This window comes from Vanessa atalanta, chromosome Z (assembly GCF_905147765.1).
Source record: "Vanessa atalanta chromosome Z, ilVanAtal1.2, whole genome shotgun sequence".
Classification (NCBI taxonomy): Eukaryota; Metazoa; Arthropoda; class Insecta; order Lepidoptera; family Nymphalidae; genus Vanessa; species Vanessa atalanta.
Genome location: NC_061902.1, coordinates 9,387,685 through 9,404,956, shown reverse-complemented (window position 1 = coordinate 9,404,956; position 17,272 = coordinate 9,387,685). Strand labels below are relative to the sequence as shown.

The window sequence follows — 17,272 nt, the reverse complement described above, 5'->3', positions numbered from 1 at the left end:
GCAGAATTGCCCGCCTCTGTTTTTTCTTGTACTGATCACGCTTGTTTCACCTTCTTCTTAAATTTGTTCAGATACTAGTCATAAAATTCCTGCCAATGTTCAACCTGTAAGAAGGATTCGTTAGTAAACGGTCAAAGAACTTCAATGAAGTACAGATTAATAAGTAATCATTCAGCTATATCCACACCGAGTTTTAGGAGGACATCAGGAAGCTTGCGCTTGCTACCGTAAAGCATTGACAGTGGGCCAACTACATGTTAGAGGGATTCCGGGCTTACAGAAAACGCCTACTTCCAACTACTTCCAACGGACAGTGGTGCACCATCAGTGCCGGATTATCTATTAAACAGAGTAGGCAACTGGGGACATTGTCTAAGGGCTAGACTGGCCAAAAATTGGGAAATAGTGAACAAAATCATTGTGCGAGTTAGCGTTTCTCGCATTTAAATTTAAATTTGAGGGTACGGCATATCTGCGCAATATAGTAATATTTAATTCTTATTAATTATACGTATGATAGTTTGTGAGGTTGTATGGATGTTTTTTACTCTTTCATGCTAAAACTACTGAAATAATTTTAATTAAACTTTCAATAATATGGCTTATACATCAGACTAAAACATAGGCTGTAATATCAAGACAATGCGTAGATTTCGTTATTGAAATAAACCCTATTAGCAAATTATGTAGTTGTAGTTTTTTATTTTAGTTAAGAGCTAAATTTTAAATGAAATTTGGTATCGAGATCGTTTAAGCCCCGGGGAAGAACACAGGATAGTTTAATATAAAGGATGTGGAAAAGTATGATTATTTATCAATCTCCTGTGGGTTTAAGTATAATATTTACGCGGAGGAAGACAACAAGAGCTAGTAATAAAGAATATTGTGTTGAGGTAGAAAATATATCTCACTGCACAACACACTCATTGCAGGAGTGAGATATCTCCCACCTTGCTATCCCATACTATAGGTGTACTATAGGTGTACTAGAATGGTCAATAGGGCAGAATCACTCAAATTTTCGCAGTGAAAGTCACTGTCATACAAATGGTAAGTTTGCGCAGATATGGGCACGCCACAAAAGACGCCAGTGACCTCCTCCGGTTCAAAACTAAAGAGAGTAAATTTATATTCTATAATTTTCTTTCGTTTTAATATCTAATTTCTGCTATCAAAAATATTAAAATAGGTCAAACATACCTAAAAGAACGAAATCTAAGCGATTTTCTCCAACAACTATAGTCTCATTTTGTCCGCGAAGAATTTCGGTCCATTTTACTGATCTCGCATCATTTGCCTACATCGATATGGTATCCTGATCAAGAAGGTTAAAACTAGTTTAGACCGTTGTTGCGTTAATTTGCAGCGACAGTCAAGACAAGGAGGCGGTTTTGTACATACTATTGTAATATATACTGTATCTAATAATAATTAAATCACCCAGTCGTTTCCTAGTTGTGTAATAGAAGATGCAGTTCGGCCCCGGGTCGTTCAGAAGGCAATAGTGTTCATTTAACGATACATTTGAAGAACTAAGAGTATTTGTTTAAGATAAACACTATTTCAACACTATGATTACATATCTGAAAAAAAAAACATCAAAGAAGACATTTCACTTTACACCTGACATTTTCTTGACATTTCAAGTTATTTTCGAAGTGGGTTTTTCTTCATAGATGATTTTTGGTAGTCTAATATGTATTTTAAATATTATCTTTGCTATTGATATAAATAATTACGATTGCTATCAATACGATGAAAGCGAGGATAATTTTTTGCTAAATCCTGATGAATTTATTAACCTCGTACGTAATAAACAAATAAAGAATAACGCAACAAAAATATACATAAATTTGCCTACAAATGCTTTGAGCTCACAGTCACCGTATGAAACAATGACTACTGGTAATAAGTATATAAAATAGTGTGAGTGCTTATTAGGAAATAAGAGTCAGATAGACATATGAGTAGCTTGTTACTGTAACTTTACAAATGCAATAATACTACAACTGTTTACGTGTAATGTTCTTTACCTTCTAGAAATGAATAACGACGAGTTAGTGCTGAAATTTCGTAAAATATGGAGTAGATGGGGTAAATGGAGTGAATGCTCGGTAACATGCGGCGAGGGTAATATATCGCGTCGACGACACTGCGTATCTGGAAGATGTGCACCTGGGGAGTTTGAAGAGCAACGGCGACCGTGCACTCGTCGAGCATGTGAATGCTCTGAGATCGTCGATGACTTGCGTGATAGAGATTAGTATAAGAGTAATGTACATATGCAGTTAAAAATAATGTTCATCTTCTTAGACACCTGTCTAATGTAATAAAAGTTTGTAAAATATAAATAAAATCCTCATGTATTTTTTTAATTTTAGTCGATATACCGACCTACAAAACATTAAATAATCCTTAAGTCATGACGATGTCGTTCTAACCGATTTCGACCACGGCGGCAATTACGGAGAACATAAATATTAGTGCACTAGTGTGTGAGCAAATACTATTCCGCCAGCCTCATAATCCGATGGGACGGTGAAACCGACGCGAGTGGAAAGTTTTCAGGCGCTGGTCCAAAGGCTTACGTGCTTTCAAGGGAGTCTTAACACTATCAATTTTCAGACTACGGGCTGTTATCTGATATAGTACACTGGTTTAGCGTAAATAATCTTAGGCTAAATAATAAAAAAACAAAAAATTTAAATTAGTACACCAAATGTGCAAATGTAAAAGCTGATGTACTTGTCAATCGGGAATCGATGGATCTTGTTGAATCCATTGAATTTCTTGGCCTTACTGTTGATGCCAAGTTGCAATGGGTTCCCCACATTAACGGATTGGCGAGTAGACTGAGTTCTACGGCATTTGCGGTCAAAAAAATGATTATTTACCGATGTTGATACGGCTCGCTTAGTATATTTTAATTACTTTCACAGTTTAATGTCTTACGATATTATGCTTTGGGGTAACGCAGCCGCTATCCATATTGTATTTGTGCTGCAGAAAAGGGCTGTTCGCGCAATCTATAACCTAGGAGCTAAAGAATCATTAAGGTATAAATTTAAAGAAATCAAGATATTAAGTGTTGCTTCTCAATATATATTCTGTAATGTTATGTATGTACGGAAATATATTAATGATTTTATGAGAAAATGTGATACTCATAGCATTGGTACAAGGAACAAACACAAACTTGTTACTCCTGTTACTTGACTGCATAGAGTCAGTTACTCATTTGTGGGGCAATGTATACGTTTCTAGAACAGGATTACAGAAAGCGATCAAAATGGTTCTGTGTGCGAAAGGTTGTTATACAATTAGTGAGTTTATGATTGATAGCACACCTTGGGAATGAAACAATCACCTCTTGGCTATTTCTATTCATATTCATATAATATGTATTTAATAAATTTGACAAAAAAAGACCTACTGAGTTTCTTTCGCTGGTTCTTCTCAGGTCAGGGTATTTTCTTTTCTGAACCAGTAGGTATTTAATTTGACTATCAATAAGTAAGTGTAATGCTTTCATATTGAATATAAGAATTTGAGTTTGAGTTTGTTACTGAGAATTTTTTGATGGACAAACTCAACACTTTTATCGTCTTTTTAACCAGAGATTCGTAAGTCGTAATAAAATTCTGAATTAATCAAACACGTATTCAACCAGATTCTCAATTTAAAGGCTACGAAATAATGTAAATAAATATGAACCTCGCATTTGTTATCAAAGTTATAATTTAAAAAAGGCTTTAATCATGTCTCATTTTTTTATGCTTCCGATTTTTTTTTGTTAATGTCATTTACACGTTAAATAATTTATTTTCTAGATAGAGAAAACTATTTAAAATAAATCTTGTTAAGCTTCAAGATTCCAATAACCGAACTGGAGTCAATTGCCAAATTGGTGCATGGCAATGATCCTGACAAGGTTTATTATAAGTGATTTAATATTTATATATTCACACATAAAATCTGATGGTTTTGAAATGTTCAAAGTAAACCTTATTTTCAAATATTTCAAAAATTGATAAAGGCTTTTCATTAGCGACAAAGTATATGCGACTATCATCCTTTTATTACATATATATTATAGACCTTCATATATAATATTTATATGTTTTAAGTCTTAGATATCAGTTACTAATTTGCAACTATCATAAAATAGAATCCACTTATAAATAATGCAACTCTGTACTTTAGATAAAATATCATAAAATCATATCAAGTCGTAGTCCACAGGCAAGAGATTTAGTTGTAGCTATCTAATCGAAAACAATTTTGATTACAAATCCGACCTATGCATTGAGCCATGCCCGTTAGTAGATAATGCTTTATCGATTTTGTGTAGAATCGGGAAGGTGAATGTCAAGGGCATAACATACATTATTATTCGCACATAAAATTTTAAGCAAAAACGATGAGTCACCTTCCAATTTAAACTGTTAATGTAACCGGTCGTGATTGTTTTGGGGAAAACCTGTGTAAGGGTGACGACGATTTGTCACCAGCGTGGCGGGGATCGGACAACACATCTCCCTGCAAGCAGTCGTGAAGGCGCTTCTCCGCGGAATCAGAGTAGAGGACCGTAACCTCCTCCTCTAAGGCCATGGTGGTCCAGAAGGAGACGACAGAGCGCGAAGGGAAAAGAGCCGATCCAGCTCGAGTATGTCTGGGTAGGTATCACCCACTCATTAAATATTCTACCGACAAACAGCAGTACTCAGTATTCTTGTGTTCCGGTTTCCGGGAAGGGTGAGTAAGCCAGTGTAACTATGCATAAAGGACATAACATTTTAGTTCCCAGGGTTGGTGGCGCATTGGCGATGTAAGGAATGGTTAATATTTCTTACTGCACCATTGTCTATGGGCAGTGGTGACCACTTACCATCAGGCGGCCCATTTGCTTGTCTGCCATACTATACCATAAAAAATTAACACCTTATTAATTTCATAAATAAAAAAAAATGGTTTTGTATCTATTGTTTGTAATAAATATATCGTATAAAATTTCGTTGTAAATTATTAAATGCACCTTCGGTGGCATTCCTCGCTAATGGTAAAAGTTTCACATGCGCAAATGTATTGATTGATGAGTTGGGCCTATGTACTGAGACCACGTCCGATGCGCAATAAGGATGCGTGGATGGTACATAATGCTTCATTGATTTCTAAATTACAGACTCGGGTTGAATGTCAAGGGTAGCACAAAATAATATTCGAACGAAACTTATATAGAAGATAGTCTGAAAGCTGTAATGTTTGAGGAACTTTTTCAGAGTAAATTATTAATTCTTACTGCTCCATATATGATAAATTTTGATGTGATATGTCTCAGATATGTGTGTGAAAATATTTAAAACCATAATTAAATATGATCCACATGTCATACCTGCATGCATTATACGTCCTTTGTTTAACTTTTACTAGTGTTATCAACATCATATAATGTTCACCATAAAAATATTTAAGCTCAAAACCCTCTGAGACCTGACATGGATCTTACAAAGCGCTATAAATACCTTACCTAAAAATTAGATTCTTAAGGTTAACATGTCCGAAGGGGTACAAAGATGGTTATCGTAAAATTTTGTACAATCTCATGTTATTATTATTATTAAAATCATATATGATTGAAAATAGTTTATCTACTGTATATTACTAACGTATATATAAATATTTATAAAAAAAAAACCTCTACAAAAATTACTCATTACGAAAGTAGGATTATAATAATGGTATTTTTCTGTTTAATGTATTTTTATATATAATAAAATAATATGTAACAAAAATCCAATCATTACGAGAAAACTATTGATATTTTAATATCAATAGTAATGCAGGCATCGAATAATCTCATTGCAAAGTTTTTTGGTCTATTATGTTTATGAAATATAATATGAAATTGTATATTCTGTTTATGAAATATAAATTTCCACTAAGCAGTGAGACCAAGCCCATTGCGCAATGATGATGCGCGTTAAGGGACATAATGCTTTATCGATTTTGTGAGTTCCACAATCGGGAGGGTGAATGTCAAGGGCAAATAGTATACTGGAAAATTTTCTGAACGAAATTTGTATGAATTTTCTTAAAGAATACTGTCCGAAAAGGGTAGAAAATAAAATTATGAAAAATTTTGTTTGATTTCTCATTATATATAATTTTTTTGCTTTAATAACTTTTTGTTTTATAATGCGAGAAGTTAAATTACATCAACATCAGCCCACATTCGTCCACTGCTGGACATAGGCCTCTCTAAATGCACGCTACTGTGGTCTTTTTTCGGCAACATTACATGTCACATCTAAATTATAAATAAAAGTAACCTGAGGTTAAAGGAACATAATTTACATTAATGAAAATTGAAATCCTAAAATTGACTTATGTGGTAACTGTAGGTGTTTTAAGCTTAAGTAGAGCTTCATTTGATGTGGTTGTTGTTGATTAAGATGGTGTGGAAACAATAGAAATATGAGTAGAACTTTGAGGAATTGAGATGATTGATTTGATTGATATTTATCGGCTTGGGGTTCAGGTCCTGAGTTCAAACCCCCAATCTGCGACGTTATATCTAATCTCTAGACAAACACACTAGAGGTAGTTATAGTGGGCAGCATATTTTATTGAGTAAAAATTGGTCCTTGTGTACGTAGACAACGCCCGTTGCGCAATAAGATGCGCGGAAAGATAAATAATGCTTTATCGATTTCTAAATTACAGAACCGGGAGGGTGAATGTCAAGGGTAGCATAAATTATTATTCGAGCGAATGTTGTTTATAAAAAAAATAGACTTTCAAAGCCTAAATGTTTGAATGTATACATTAGAAATAGGAAATCATAGATATTCACAAACACAATTGTTTCGTGTAATTCGTATTTTGTTATTAAGCATTATGTATATAATTAAGCAAATAAATACCTTTGAGAGAAAAATATATAAGTGTTTTGACAAGCAATGGTAATAATATTATTCAATCCTCTCGGAAAATGGGGTGTACTATCATCTAACCGCCAACTCAAGCACAACGGCGCACCTTTGTCAAATAATAATAAAAAAAATAGCACATGCTTTCCCACCTTCATATTACTCACTTCCGTCCCTTTTTACGTAAGGATTGTATTGTAGTAAAACGAAAAGAAAGATGATATTTAATTTTATAATAATGTTATGATAAATTATAATTCCAATAAAATTAAAAAACATAATTTAATTTATATTTTTTTACCGTCTTGACTCTTAGTCTTCATCGGATAAATAAGTATACTTTATAATAACAGCAAACTATGATAAAAAGTTAAAGCCATTCTTTCCTACTATTAGCGGTGTTCAGTAGGCAATTGCTCATTTCTGTTTTCAACATTAAAGCTAATTCCCATATTATTGTATTCCTAGCAAATTAATTTGTATTTATTAGACAGTCTTGTTTTTAGGAAAAAACTCATAGAATAAAATATTTGTACTCTTCCAATTATTGAGCCTGAGGATATTGGCTAAGCTGTAATTTATTAATAAGGAAGTATATTTTTTTAACTGTATCATCCTATCTCTTATTAAATATTTTATATTTGGATTCAGATCTTTATTCTTTTAAATCAAAGCTCCTTATATCCATTTAACAAATGATATGTAGCAGAATATTCCCTTTTAATTATGAAACACGACTTATATCATTTTGTCCTTCTTAGTTGGTCCTTTGCAGCAAGACCACTCCCAATGCGCAATAAGGATGCGCGGAAGGGTATGCTTTATCGATTTCGTGTTTCAGAACCGGGAGGACGAATGTCAAGGGTAGAGCATGAATGTCAAAGTTTAAATGTTGGACTAGGTACTGTAAGAAAGTTGAGATATAAATGATTATTGCTTCACAGTGATAAATTCTGACGACAATGTCTTCAATATAATAATAGTTAATTTATACACTATAGTTCAGCCTACAGACAGATGCTGTAATAACCACATTGACAATGTAAAATTGGAAAATATCTACCTTTGTAATCTGTAAAACATATAACAGGAAATAAAAATTTTGGGAAACTTATACATATTAATTAAAATTTTATTTAATAAATGATAATTAAGCGGTATATTTCAGTTAAGTTGCCAGTTAAAATAACATAGCATTATTATATATATTATAATAATAAAAGCTGTTGCTTGTCTCATTTGATTTAATGTTGAATAACACAATGTAAAATTATGTTGTCATTAAATATAGCGATGTATTTAAATAAGTAATTATAAGTAAAGCAAGCCCTTCGATTACCGAGAAGGACATAAAATGGAGGAGAAATCCTATGCACGGAAACCAAGAGAGAAATAATCGCAGTAAGGTGCATAGTTTGTCGATTTGACATATAGACTGGGAAAGGTGTGCGAAATTATAATTTGTTAGGTACATATACCTGATGCATTATGTACCTTCCCACGCATCCTTTTTGTGCATCAGACGTGGACTCAGCTTATAGGACAAAGTGGTAATCAATAAAATAGCGCATGCGCGAAAATATGAGATATGCGTTTCCGATATTCCCAGGGCTCAGTTTTAGTTCAGTTCTCCTTCAGTTCGGACTTGTGTTTTCACATTTAATTTTAATTTGTATTATTTTAATTTATATGTAATTATTTACAAATCATTGCTTATCAGATACATCTCGTGCACAAAAAGTGATTATATAAAATTCTAAAATGAAACCTTCAAATTTCTGACTGACTGTGGAACATCAGCAGCAAGTGAGGAAACTAGTAAATTCATGTAAGTTTTTTGCATATTATGTATGTACTTATAATTTTAAGGTAAACTAATGCAGGTTATATTAATATGTATAAAATTGCCGAAGCAAAGTATTAAATAAATGTTTAAAGCCAACGCGATGTGCATTGCGACGATTTTCTAGTGTATATGAATGTGGTTGTTTCTTTTCATATGTAATGTTCATGCATCGGTTACATATATTGTGTCTGGCAAAGTACCAGTATCAGATTTAATTATTGCTTGTAAAACATTTTAAAAAGTCATTGCAACGCATACTGCGTATTAGCTGGCTTATAAATCAATAAATTGAAATATCAATGAGCAGCGATGGTTTGTTTGTTTGTCTAAATGCAACTGCACATGCGTTGGACTGCGTCTTAGCGCATGCGCATTTGATAATGCAGGTTTATGTAGTTTTACACATGCGCCTTATATGTTATGACGCTGCGTCGTTGCACATGCGCCTTAGAGGTTATGACGCTGCGTCGTTGCACATGCGCCTTAGAGGTGAGACGCTGCGTCAGTGCACATGCGCTTTAAGCACTATGACGCTGCGTCGTTGCACATGCGCCTTAAAGGTGAGACGATGCGTCAGTGCACATGCGCTTTAAGGACTATGACGTTGCGTCGTTGCACATGCGCCTTAGAGGTACGACGCTGCGTCAGTGCACATGCGCTTTAAGGACTATGACGCTGCGTCAATGCACATGCGCTCTAAGGACTATGGCGCTGCGTCAATGCACATGCGCTCTAAAGACTATGACGCTGCGTCAATGCACATGCGCTCTAAGGACTATGACGCTGCGTCAATGCACATGCGCCTAAAGACTACGACACTGCGTCAATGCACATGCGCTTTATATATTATGACGATGCGTCTTTCGACATGCGCTTTGTACATGACGCAGTCTTTTTACGCAAGAGCATTAAATACCTTTTTATGTGACTCTAAATCGCTTCTAACTTAATGTTTCCTCGCTGGGTATTTCATTTCATGAAAGAATATAGTAATACACATCGAGGTATAATATATTGTGTTACAATACTAGCTAAAATCAACATAACTTAAATAATATCAGAAAATACAAGTTACTAATAATAGTAGTTATTATATGTTGAATCTTTGTTTCAGGATGTGTCTGTATTCAGAACCCTCTCACTGGCAAGCCTTAAAGTTGCTACGCACTCCGGGAAATAATTTTGATTTTTACCACCCAAAATAAACTCAACTGCTGAGACCTGAACCGCTCGCTCGATATTTGACTCGGAGTACTCTAGAGATTTTATGGTTGGTAATAAAAATATTATTTTGTACTATTTATTTATTATTTTATTTTATTTACGTATTTTATTTTACTCTGAACAGGTAGAGAATATTGGAGAGTTAGACGAGGAGAAAGTGAAAAAGATGGCCACCGTTTGTCGAAACAGCGTGGCGGGTGCAGTATGGGCGGCTTCGGGTGTCGCCGGTCTGGGTGCAGTGAGATGTATCCGGATGTAATGTTTTCTCTAGTTAGTTCAATTCAATTTATTATTATATTTTCAGTTTCATATTTTATATTTGTAAGATGATTTTGTTACCATATTCATTTACTTTACCGTTTAATTTCCTTATCGCTAAAGTTAAAGTCGTCATTATGATTTGTCTTTAATTCATATTAGTTCTTAATATTTTATTTTGTAGTTTTGGTGTAAAAATGTATATACTTACTGTTTAAATGTTCTATATAAGAATAGATGTATTTGTTTAGGTATATTAAGGCGTAATCGGTAGGTATATTTGTCGTAATAAGTGTAATTCGTTTATTTTAAATGTATTTCTTTGATAATCTTCATTAAGGTTTTCTGGATATTGGAAATAATAAAAATGTTAGTAAATGCAACTAACATTCTCACAACACTAACCGGAAGCCAGTGATAATATAATAAAATACACAAACGACATAATTACGCCATTTAACTAGGAATATCCGACCTATTTACTACAAATGCTACACGTAGAACATTGAGCGTATAGCACGAAGGAAACTTAATAAAATGCAAACTCATAAATTCGCTAATGCACATGATAATCATCCTCATTATTCATGAATCACCAAACCATATGAATATATAAGTTTAGTTAATCAGTACGTCTTCCTTGCCGTGCTATATGCTCAATGATGTGTATGACAAATTATTTAATAAAATCTTCTTTAACTGAGTCACGAAATCTCTTCGAGCCGTCTCCAGTACTCTATATATCGACGATTGGCTCACCGCGTTTATGTTATTTTCACAAATCTTCGTATATTTCATAGAATTAAGGATATATACAAATACTCATTAGGTAACGTATTGGTAACGATGTTGTAGTATCGGTTTGCAATATTTATTAGCTTATTTACTATTCGTATTACAATTCTTATCAGTAATCAGAACTCGATAGACGATGGTTCCAGTACTCTTAGAGCCCTTAGTTCTTGTATCGGATCTTTTACTTCTAGTCACGATAACTGTACTCACACGCGGTAGGACTTGCGACCTTCTGATCTTTATTTATTGGAATAAATTGTTGGAAAGTAGAATGACTTAATCGAAGTAATAAGTAATCTACGAGCCTCCTTCGAAGCCCTAAAGTTTACTAGAGCGCCTCTATTTAATCTTTCAGAGACGCGCCATTACGTGTCTTTAATAAAAATCTTATATTATATTTATTTTTTATCGTAATTAGTATGTAAACGTGTTAAGGGTGATCGATATTCCCCGCACTCTCTATCGCTAAAGGCAAAGGAACCGTAGTTGTAAATACATAGTTCGTACAAGAGTATTTTATCTTAGGGTAAGTAATGTATATTATAAAAATATTTTCCGATTTGCTTGAAAACGTAGTTCTTAGAATAGGGATTTTATATCCAAGGATTCCACCGCTGCGGACATTTATTTAAATATTATTATTGATATTTAGATAAATGCTGTATTTGAGTGAGGTTGATGTTTAGCTCTTAAGATTAATTTAATTTTAAAGTACATATTATAGATACGATATCCATACACCATGTTACAACTGATTCATAATGACATTCAATGTCGCAATCTTTAAAGTGAACAGTTAAATATTAGGAAGACCCATATTCACGCATGCCGTCGAGGCTTGTGGGCAAAACCTCAATTTTAGTAATTTTATAATTTAATTAATTTAATGAATCTTCTCCTTAAATAACTAATCAAGTTCCATTATTTTTCATTACTTTAACTTTAGTTTTGTCAATTTATTTTAATTTGTATTATTAAAAAAAATCATTTGGGTACATTTAATTGCAAGGGTTTGTATTTAAATAATTTTATGGTTTTATTAAAATTAGTATTTTTAATTAGTGTTCAACTTCATTCTCTCTGTTTTACCACAATCATATTGAATATATTTTTCTTCGATAAGTTTAAGGTTCACATATTCGGAGTAAATTACAAAATAGTCTTTTTTCTTTACTTTATATTTTAATAATATTATCTGGCATTAGTATTAAAATTATATTATCGATAATTAAGTTATTTTATTCAAGTCATTAATTTCAATTAATTTAATCTTATTCCACTTTTAAGAGTATATAGATAATATATTTCTCGTAATGTTACTTAATCGTAATCTCCGTTATTAGTATGTAAACGTGTTAAGGGTGATCGATATTCCCCGCACTCTCTATCGCTAAAGGCAAAGGAACAGTAGTTGTAAATACCTAGTTCGTACAAGAGTATTTTATCTTAGGGTAAGTAATGTATATTATAAAACAAATTTTCCGACATTTGCTTGAAAACGTAGTTCTTAGAATAGGGATTTTATATCCAAGGATTCCACCTGCTGCGGACATTTATTTAAATATTATTTAATGATATTTAGATAAATGTTGTATCTGAGTGAAGTTAATGTTAATTTAAGAAACTAAAATAAGACACTTTATTAATATTTAAACCGAAAATAAAATATTGAGTTGTTTCCTAAAATAAAAAAGTAATGGAAATTAAATGTTCCAAAGATTCAGACGCCCCTCTTTAGTGGACACGTGTTCTCCAGATTTTCATTTGTTACACGCAGGTTTTCTAACGACGTCTTCCTGACCATCTCAAAAAGTATTGTTCCAATATAGTAAAATAATGTAGCTACAGTAAACACTTTTGTTTTAATGTTTTCAAATTATTTTTTCATTCCATTTCATTGAGAAATAATCCACAATGTATAAATGTCACTGACTTATAAAATTTGAACTGGTAAAAGTTGAAACTGGAAACAACCTCATTTCAACAAATATATTTGGATTATTAGTTTTTCATATCGTACCTAACCTAATTTATTTATTCGTTCGAAATAGCCTCGTGTGTTCGTTTATGATCTGACTCATTTATATTTAATTCAGCTCGTCGGGGCTTTAAAATACTAGCCCAATACATTTATGTGTAATTGAGATTCTATTAAAATGAAGGAAAGCGTAACTGCCGTTAAAAAGAACATCTCAACGAGTTGATTTATTTAAATTATTGACTTAATTTTCTTTTAAAATTAATACTTGGATCAAGAAATATAATTATTTTAGTTAATTCAACTAGCACTATAACAGCACCACCTGAAAGCCAGCGACGGAGTATTATATTATAGGAATATCGGAGTTGTTAACTGTAAACATGGAGCATTGAGCGTATAGCACGAAATAAACTTAATAAAATGCAAAATCTTAAATTCGCTAACTCTCATGATAATCATCCTCATTATTCATGAATCACCAAACCGTATTAATACATTCGTTTAGTTAATATGTACGTCTTCCTTGCCGTGCTATATAGCTCAATGGTTTATTTTACAAAAACCTTTTTTGTATCTTCCTGAGCCGAAATATGCAATCTTTTCGAATCAAATATTAGTTTTGATTTTTTTACATATTATGTTACAACAAATTCTGTCTATACCTTTTTATATTCAAACCTCTTTGCTAGACAGGTCTGGAGTTATTTGGCCTGTGACACTTACATTCCAATCAGTTCACCGAGGCTTTAAAATATTAGCCAGATACTTAACTTAGTTCTTAATAAATTAACGGATAGCAAATACTGTTGTGATCCAGACTTGGCGTGTTATGTGTTCAAATTATTAGTACATTATCTTAAACTGTTCATTCGCTCTGTTCGTTCGTCTATCTTAGTTCTTCCAATTAATTCTAAAAACAACGTGTTCTGAGAGTTCTTCGTATCTTTGTTCAAAAATAATATTTGGTTAATATTCTTTTTAAAAGGGGACTGCCATAATTATATCTCGTGTAACAGTTAAGTTTACGTATCCTATATTTAAAATAATTTCATTAAATCAAAATTTAAAGGTTTTTTTTTTCTTAAATTTAAATCAAAATCTTAGATTTAGGTATTTAATTAACAAAAAAAAATCTAAAAACCAAAAAAAAATTAGTGTGACATTAGTATTAGAACTTAGTCGTAATATTATAATTAATTATAAATTATAACTATTGTTTGCTTACATTTGAATTGAATATTAATTATCTTTATTTACGACATTTTATTCTTAGCTCACTTTTAATATATATTCAGATTTAGTATATTTACCGTCTTAATTCTATTTATACATTTTTTCTTAATGTCGGTTATATTCGTTATTATGATTACCTGGTCATTATTTTTAATTCATTGTGGTATACTTGAAATTTTTTAATCCATCGATGAGTATAGAATTCCGCTGTAAGTCGCAGTCGGCTAATAATTTTTGGTAAAACATTTCTTGGTTTATTACATATTTGATAATTTCATTTTCATGAAAACGTTAGCTAATAAAGTTAAGGTTGTTAAACAAATTATACACAGTACAAATAATACTAGTTGTAAACTAGTATTATTGGTATTATGTGCATTTTATTATCTTAATATGTAGTCGAATAGTTTAAATTCAAGATTCGATTTATTTTTTAATAGTCAATTGGTTTTAATTGCTAATAAATGCGATGGTTTATATTAGAATATCCTTGAAAATGTAAAAGTTTTTAATATCAATTTTTCACACCAAAAAAAAAAAATTATTTCGATTGGTCTTTTACGTTTTTTCACTAAGCTTACAATCATTTATATTATTTTACAATGCGGTTTCATAAAAATAAAAGGTATATCAATAGTTTATTTAAAAAAGCTACATAAACATCTATTTTGATTTGTTCGTTTTCGTAATGGTATAAAACATACTTCTAATTATATATCAGTTAGTAAAATTAATTTTATCGATGTGAAATATTAGCATGACAGCCGAATTCTTATCACTATCAAGTAGTGTAGTTAATAATGTAGTTAATATACTTTAATATGAAATTCTATATATACGATTATGTTACGAACCCCAGTGATTGCATATGAGGGGTAATATAGGCAAAGAGTTTTTCACGACGTGCTGTGATTCATTTCAGTAAGCGATATATTTTGTTGTTTCCAAATTGATAACGGCCTCTTGATAAAATATCTTTATCAATTATTTTTAAGTCGGTATTTAAATTTTTTTATAATTATTTATTAAGTATCCACTTCGTTTCTCAATATATTTATATTTGTCTTATAATTTTAATATTAACGAATAGAATGTATCGCTTATTAATATTTATTTTTAAATTCTCGTTATATATTTGTCTTCTCTTTCTAATCTCAATTCTTCCAACGGTCATAACTTTATACGTTAAGGAACGGCTACTAATAATTAGAATCTATATAAAAGTATAATAAATTAGTCATCGAGAACCTTGCAGGCTTCGTATAGCGTTTAGTCTGTAAATTTTGTAGTCTTTTTACTCGAAAATATAATTTAATCGAAACCTCGTCTCAAATGAGTCTCTCGTAGTTCGTAAATAATAATAGAGATACTGATTTTACCTTCCTGTTCGTCTTCAATACGAAAATTGATATACGCTTTAATTTGGTTCTTCTTGTTAACCTTAATGGTAATTTTTTCAAGTGTATATTTCCATTGTTTTAATTCGAGGAGATGAAACAACTCAAGTTTGTCTTTTAACAAATTCTCACGCACTCCTTTGTGTTGTGTGCTTTATATGGGTTTATTATTTATTTTACGATTAAATCTTCAGTAGAGTTCTGCTAATGTTTCAGTTGATTAACTTGTTCGAATATTAATTTGTACACTTGATCTAAGATCTTCCATGCGAGTCTTTGGTTACATTTTCCAAAAGTATGTACGTTGTCTTTCGTTATTGATAAACTAAAGTTGTGTTAGTGTGGCGGTGGCGTAGGCACTAATTATAATTCTTCCACTGCGTTCTTCCTATCGATTTTCATCGTTCCGGCTGTTTTATCGTTTTCGTGCGGTATTTATTAACGCGTAGATTCTTTTTTTTGTTACAATAATTTAGTCTTGTGGAACGACAGATAATAATAGCGATTTTTATAGAAAACGTATAAAAAAAACCAAAAAAATAAATTAAAAAAAAACTAGTAATTAAGACGTACTAACTCGATGGACAAATAGACACCGTTTTAGAGTAAGTGTTTGTCTCGGTTTAAGAAACAATAAGAAAATAATAGTTAAGAAAAATCGGTAACGACGAACGCGTCGGCTTTTCAGATAGTCACAATATATCCGTTTTTAGTCGTAGTCTCTAGTGTAACTCGAGTGGGAATATAATAATGTAGCTATATGTATGTCTCAGAATAGGGGTGTTACTAATATAGAGGTGTGACGGAAAGGCAGCGCTTCAGTATGTGACCCGACATACTGGTGCATGTCTAGTAGTTGTTTGTATCTGTTTTCGTTTTTGGTTTGAAATTTATTTTTTTTATTTTCAAGACTCTAATATGACGTATTAGGTTAGTACACAGTTTGATAGATAAGATAAGAAGTGAGTAGGATTAAAAATAGTTTGTTCCAGCAAACCTTTACATATATTAAGTAGAGTTCTGTGTCAAGTATTTGTTCGCGCGTATCTTAGCGCTTATGTTGAGTTTTTCTTTCGTAGGATTTACAATTTGTCTTGAAATTTCCTTTCATCCGTTCCTATTGAAACCTATTCACATCTTTATCTTACTTCTTTATCTTTTAACGCGTTTGCGGGAACAAACGATTTGATGAGGCTCGCAAATAACCTAACCGCTATATGGGATATTCGTAGTATTGAACAGAGATATATTTGTAGAATGTAGTTAAAAATAATATTACCTATTTATTATTTTTAATATGTAATAGAAAAAAGATATATGAAAGGCTCAGTTGATAATTATAATACGTATTTGATGTTTGCTTTGTATTTTCTTAGAATAAGTTTAATCTTTCCATATTCGTCGAAGTAGAGCATCCGCACAGTAGGGTGATTTAGTGCTAGCCGTAAGTGCCACGGGAATGCATCGTTGGTACGTACCGTGTGCGAAGTGATAAAAATATATAAAATTAGTTTATAAGGCGTTTCGTGTAATCTTAGCTTCTACGACAGACGAGAATAGCCTCGAAATCACAGAAAAATATACTAAATCGTTAAGTGAATCGGATATT

The 17,272-nt window shown here is 32.0% G+C and overlaps 1 protein-coding gene and 1 long non-coding RNA gene across 2 annotated transcripts; both read left to right on the top strand.

Moving 5' to 3' along the window:
* Positions 1-1,815: 1,815 nt before the first annotated feature.
* On the top strand, positions 1,816-2,309 carry LOC125075753 (properdin-like). The gene is made up of 2 exons (XM_047687475.1): positions 1,816-1,905; positions 2,041-2,309. The coding sequence occupies exons 1-2, from the start codon at positions 1,896-1,898 to the stop codon at positions 2,262-2,264; spliced, it is 234 nt and encodes a 77-aa protein (XP_047543431.1). The 5' UTR covers positions 1,816-1,895; the 3' UTR covers positions 2,265-2,309.
* Positions 2,310-8,556: 6,247 nt separating this feature from the next.
* Positions 8,557-14,093, top strand: LOC125075754. The gene is made up of 3 exons (XR_007120242.1): positions 8,557-8,757; positions 9,890-10,045; positions 10,124-14,093. It is a non-coding gene; the product is annotated as an uncharacterized LOC125075754 (long non-coding RNA).
* Positions 14,094-17,272: the final 3,179 nt, after the last annotated feature.